Genomic DNA, 6000 nt, shown 5'->3' with positions numbered 1-6000 from the left:
CCTAGTAACACTGTAGTGCAATGCATTACTCATGTATTTGAGGTGATGCTGGCATAAAGCAAGCTACTAAGCTGCCTGTTTTATAAAACTATAGCACATCCACATGAACAGTACATAATACTTGACAATGATATGTGTTACTAGTTTATTTACTACAAATGTGTTATTTCGAAGTATACTCATTTTATTTTTTTTTAAAGTTAACTGTAAAACAACCTCAGACAGGTCCTTCAGGAGGTACTCCAGAAGGCATTGTTATAACGGATGACAGCTCCATATGGACTACTGCTCCTGAAGCCTTCCAGTGGGACAAGATGTGTAGGTGAAGAGAGTCACATTGATGATCCTGACCCCATGTAGGCATAGGCTAATGTGTCTTAGTTTTTAACAAAAAAAGTTTAAAAAGTTAAACAAAAGTTAAAAACCAAAAAAAGCTAATAGACTGATGTGAAGAAAATACTAATACTTTTGTACAGCTGTGTTTTAAAGTTATTACATATCAAAACACTAAATAATAAAGTAAAAGTTATAGTAAGCTAAGTTTTATTAAAGAGTTTAAAAAATAAATTTAGTGTAGCATAGATGTACAATGTTGATAAAGCCTACAGTAGTGTATGTCCTAGGCCTTCACATTCACTCACCACTCACTGACTAACCTGGAGCAACTTCCAGTTCTGCAAGCTCCATTCATGGTAAGTGCCCCATACAGATGTACCATCTTCAATGTTTTATATGGTATTTTTACTACATATATATTTTTCTATATATATGTTTAGATACACAAATACCATTGTTACAATTGCCTACACTATTCAGTGCAGTAACATGCCGTGCAGGTTTGTAGCCTAGGAGCAATAGGCTCCACCATATAGCCTAGGTGTGTAGTAGGTTATGCTGTCTAGATTTGTGTAAGTATACTCTATGATGTATGCATGGCAATGAAATCACCTATTGGCACAATTTCTCAGAATGTGTCCTTGTTAAATGACACATGACTGTAATTGTGTCTAAGCTACAGCATTTTAATAAAGGTTATCCCTTGCCCGACAAAAAACTCACATTATAGAAAAGAGGCAAAGTTCTGGATGGATCACATAACTTCACCCCTCTGTCAGAAGCACATTTCCTTCAGTGATAATTGTTTTGGGGAAACTGAAGACACTGAAGCATATGATCTGAAAATTTCACATTTCCCCCCTTTCTATTAATACACCAAGGTCAACTGAGGATCTAGGTGGTTCTGTACATAATTCCATACCCAAATATACAAATAGGCCGGGGCTGAGTTTGTGGGTTGGAATAGAACATTTGTCTAACATGCAGAAGGGTCTCTCCTATCAAGAGTGTCAGCTCCACAGAACGTTGTTACTATGAAGTTATGCAGTGAGTTGACAAAATACAAGATGGTCAGCGATTACAAGAACATCATGAGTTCATTCCAAGGATAAGAAGAATTAGTGTTTGGCCTGCTTGGGTATTCTATCAACCACTGGGGCAGTTTGTTTCCAACTTGACCTTAAATTGAGTTAAGGGTGGCGAGGCAGCAAATGTGATGTAGGACAAAGGGAAAGCTTCGACTTTCAGAGGATACTGATAAAACAAATTTCTTGATCTGTATGGGTGCCATTTCCCAAACTGACCCATATCAAATTAAATTTTAATAAGAAAAAAATGTCTCAAAACAGAAAAGCTTTTGATTCTAGAGACCAGAGATTATTTTCTCTACTCCAGTTGAGTAATTTCACCAGTAGCCCTACTATACATGAGTTATAACAAGAAATTGTGTAACTCATACATAAACCAAGTGTAGAAAGAGGTGGCATATGATAACCTGAACATACTGAATGCTGCCATAATAGAAAACTATATTCTTCTAGGTCCAGTAAGTACAAGTTTAAAAACACGTATATATTTGATTCAGTGAACAGTTTGCAAAATTGAAATTCAGTGGTGGAAACTGCGAAGAAGTTTGATGACGCTGTTTTAATAATTCATAGAAAGACATATGTACACCCAATGAATTCATCTCTTTATTGCATATTGCTATTTTAAAAAAATGTACAGTCTCATAACACATACATTTTTTTTTCTCAGTACTATCTAACGACAGTCTTGCACCTAAAGACTAAGTGGTTCCAACTACTAAGCTAATAAGATACAAGACATATAATTAAGTTCACAAATTATGCATTTTCTTTTTGGCATTAATTTAAAAAAACAAACAAAAATTTCAAAATACACACCCAAGAGAGAAAAGTGGCTACTTACACCAGCACCAATCTAAAAAGTAGAAAGTAGTTTTTTTTTTTTTTGTTTTTCTTTTCAACAATGGCACATGGAATTACCTGCACACAGTTTTTGGGGAAAGAAACCAAAAATGGAAATGGCAAAGGAGGCCCACCAGGATGGCCATATCAAAGGAGGATGATTAAAAGGGGCAAGAGGGACATGCTACACAAACTTGCTCCTTTATGTGACTTTCCCCCCACCTGTCTATTCCTTAAACTGTAAGACAAAGCCATTTTCAAAATACAGTTCCAAAATTGAGCCAGACCAAATTTCTCCTGCTACAAATAGAAAAGAATATACATAGAGGCACTTTAGTTAAGGAACAGACAAAGTCATCGTTATATTCCAATCTTCATCTCCAAGCCTTTCTGAGTCAAGTCTCTATCTGCACCTTCAACACGGTGTTATTGCAGACCTGGGTTAACTCGGGACTGGGGGAGTGCAACCTCTGCTCTGTATTTATGACTGTTTTATTTGCTAGTCATTTATTTCCATCTGATGTGTAGAAAGTCACTAAATTTGCAATGAGGAAAAGATGTAAAACCACAGCTCTTGACAACTCTTAGAGCACTATTTCACAGCTTTCACATAGCGCAGATACCTTGCCATCTGTGCTAAGTGTTATAGTTTATACAAATTATTTTAAAATAGTATGATTCCTGTACAGTGCACACATTGGTATTCTATTCATCCCTTAATATCCCCATTAGAATTTAAGCCTTTGGGGGCAGGGACTCTGTCTTGCTTACCATTGTAGCCTTACTATGCCTGGTACATAGTAGGAACTTAATAAATATTTGTTAATTGATGAAAAACTCAATTTAGTGAGTAAATAATGTTCTAGTGCAACAGGACAAACTACTCTCTCCACAGGAAACTCAACCACAACAGGATCGATAGAAAGAAAAGAGAAAACGTTAGCCCTCATCCCCGACTACAAATAAATAAAGCAAAGCAAAAAAAAAAAAAAAGTAACAGTCCTCTTTATATATCACATAATTTAAGGATATTAAGAGTTGGTAGGTTAATGGTAAGCATCTATATTTTATTTTCTAATGTTCATTGTTTTTATTCATGTCTCCCTGAGAGCTTTATTTTTTTGGACTGAAATTTTACAGGTAGCTTTACTGACACACAATTTTAAAATGACAACATATAAACAGCAATCACTTCAAATATACTTAGAGATAAATAGATCTGGGCATCTCTGCTGATGTTGACATTTTGTGCATTCTTTATGTGTCCTTTAGTCCAGACCTATATTTACAGAAAATGCAGCTTGTCCTACAAAACAGAAGATAGAAACTAACAAAAAGGCACCCCTTTAAATTTTTTTTTTTTTAGTAATCTTTATCCCTTCAGAGAATTCTTCCTTTAAGTCTTGGGTGAGATATTTTATTTTTAAGGTTTATATATCTATAGTGTTAGAACAAGCATACTCTGGCAATGTTGTTCTTTAAAAAAAGCACGGATTGCATTTAGATAGTGTTTTTTTCCAAAAATCTGAAGAAATTATCAAGAGCACTTGGCAGAGATAACTTGATGAAATTAGGGGAAAAATTGATGTCCAACTTTTAAATATACAAAAAATTCTGACTGACATTCTACATAATTCAAATTGTGTGCAAGATGTTCTCAATAAACATTTACAGACTGTATCCTCACACCGATGTCAGAAATCCGAAGCTGGTCCTATCACTGATGCATCTACATCACAATGTCAGCTATCGAAAACCATTTTAAATCTGTATTTTTCCAACTCCAGTTCCATCAATGAAAATAATTTCAAAGGATATCAAGCTTGGAAACAATACAATATTTTGCAAGGTTTTTTTTTTTTTTTCTCCTGTTTTGTCTTTGAATCTAGGGAATGTCTCTGTCATCTCTTTCAGGAGATAGTATTGTGCTTCTGAACAGTCATGGCGTTCGGGGAAAGAAAATGAGCCACACTCAAGGTGAATGCATACACGAAGGGTTTCGGAGCACATACATTAACATAAATCTTTTTAACCATACGTAGAGGTCTCCAGACAACACTCAGACATCTATATACATTTTTTAATATATACACACATACATTTACATACACACACATTCACACATTCACTCACAGATGAAGGAAAAAATTGCCACTGTTTGGATTGCAAGGCAGTGTAATGAAACGTTCTAGTCACTTTAGAGGGCCGCTAATGAGCTTTCTAAAATAAAGTATTCATGGAAGATTAGAAATTAAGTTTTGTGATTGGTCTCTCTCTGCTGCTGTCAGTCATCTGGTTGGTAATGCGTTTGCGATTCCGTTTCAATTTAGAAAGGTCTTTGTCAAACACTTCTCCTGAGCGTAAAGCTGAAACAAGGTCATCAAACTCTCCGCTTTCTTCACTATTCTCTTTAGCTTTTCTCATTTTACGTTCCCTTTCACGTTGTTCTTTGAGCTGCAAATAGAAAGAAATAACCTCTTAGAAACATGTCAAAATGTTGCATTTTGTTTTCAGTAGAGATGAATTCTGTGAAATATGGTAATGCTCCAGACACCAAGCTGTGCTCATCCTATAACCCCTTTGGATATCACAAGAAAGGGTAATTGGAACATGGAGTCTCCATTGTGGAAGCAATGGACAACAACAAAAAATAACCACTGTCTTGTGGTTAGACCCTCACCACCTAGATTCTAGGTAAACTGCATGATATTCTAGTTAAAATAAGAGCAATTGAGGCAATTTGTGTTTTTGCTAACGAAAAAAAAAAAAAAGGTATCACTATTACATAGACCCCAAATAACTAAAGCAAATGGTCATCAGGCCATTTTCCTTATATCAAAGGCTTAGCTTGCATCTACTGTGGAAGCCTGAAACCTGATACACAACAGTTACTGTTATTAAAAGCCAACTAATACATGCACATTGTAGACAATTTGGATAATTCAGATAAAAGGAAGGTGGGGGAAGCATCTTTAATTCTACTACTGTGAACTTTTTAGAGGTTTATCTCACCACTATTATTTTCTATATGTATTAACATCTTAAGAAACAAAACAGAAAAAGATTTCATGTAGAAATCACTTTGTAAACTTTTCTGTATCATTACTCTTTAAATACATGTCTTTTAAGGACTGCGTAAATATACCATTATATAGTCGTTACATCATTTAGAACTCAAGCCCTATTGGTAAACATTTAGGTTGTCTTTAGCTTGGGGCTATTATAAAGAATGCTGCCCTTTTTTGTGTAAATTTATGATTATTTCTTTAAAATAAATGCCAAAAATTGGAATTCCAGAGCAAAGGATGTGGATAGATATATTTTTTTTAAGGCTTTGAAATACACTGTTAAATAGCCCAAGAGAAACAACACCAATTTAAAATCCCACAGAATTCTAGAGAGTACACTGAAGCCTTCCTTCCTGCCAGCAGGTCAGAGTGCTCTCTAAATACTTTTGACTGGGCTGCAGCCATAGGACTTCTAGGAGGTGGAATTGGTCAATTAATCATCCTCTCACCTGAGCTTCCATGCGAGCTCGACGTTCTTCTTCCTCCTTTTTCTTTCTCATATTTTCATTTTCTTGCTTGGCTTCTGAAACAGCTTGAAGAAACTGATCAAAAATGCCAAAGAACTCATCTGGTTGTATTTTGCCAGCCTCTTCCCCAAAGTGCTTCACTGCTTTAGTGAACTAGAAAAAAGAGGGTTTTAAGAAGTCAATGTTTCATGAGAATTC

At 35.4% G+C, this 6000-nt stretch overlaps 1 protein-coding gene across 4 annotated transcripts in view; it reads right to left on the bottom strand.

The window, feature by feature from the left end:
• Window positions 1-2008: 2008 nt before the first annotated feature.
• The window catches only part of DAAM1 (dishevelled associated activator of morphogenesis 1), a 180540-nt gene continuing 176548 nt past the window's right edge, over window positions 2009-6000 (bottom strand). For 3 of the 4 annotated variants that reach the window (XM_015143761.3, XM_077937888.1, XM_015143762.3), the window contains 2 exons: window positions 5785-5955; window positions 2009-4721 (listed from right to left, as the gene is read on the bottom strand). In XM_015143761.3, the coding sequence (XP_014999247.1) occupies window positions 4512-4721; window positions 5785-5955 (381 nt within the window). In that variant the 3' untranslated portion in view covers window positions 2009-4511. 4 annotated transcript variants of the gene reach the window in all.

The sequence above is a fragment of the Macaca mulatta genome, chromosome 7 (genome assembly GCF_049350105.2).
Source record: "Macaca mulatta isolate MMU2019108-1 chromosome 7, T2T-MMU8v2.0, whole genome shotgun sequence".
NCBI lineage: Eukaryota > Metazoa > Chordata > Mammalia > Primates > Cercopithecidae > Macaca > Macaca mulatta.
The sequence above is the reverse complement of the archived record's forward strand: the minus strand, read 5'-3'. Positions and strand labels throughout refer to the sequence as shown.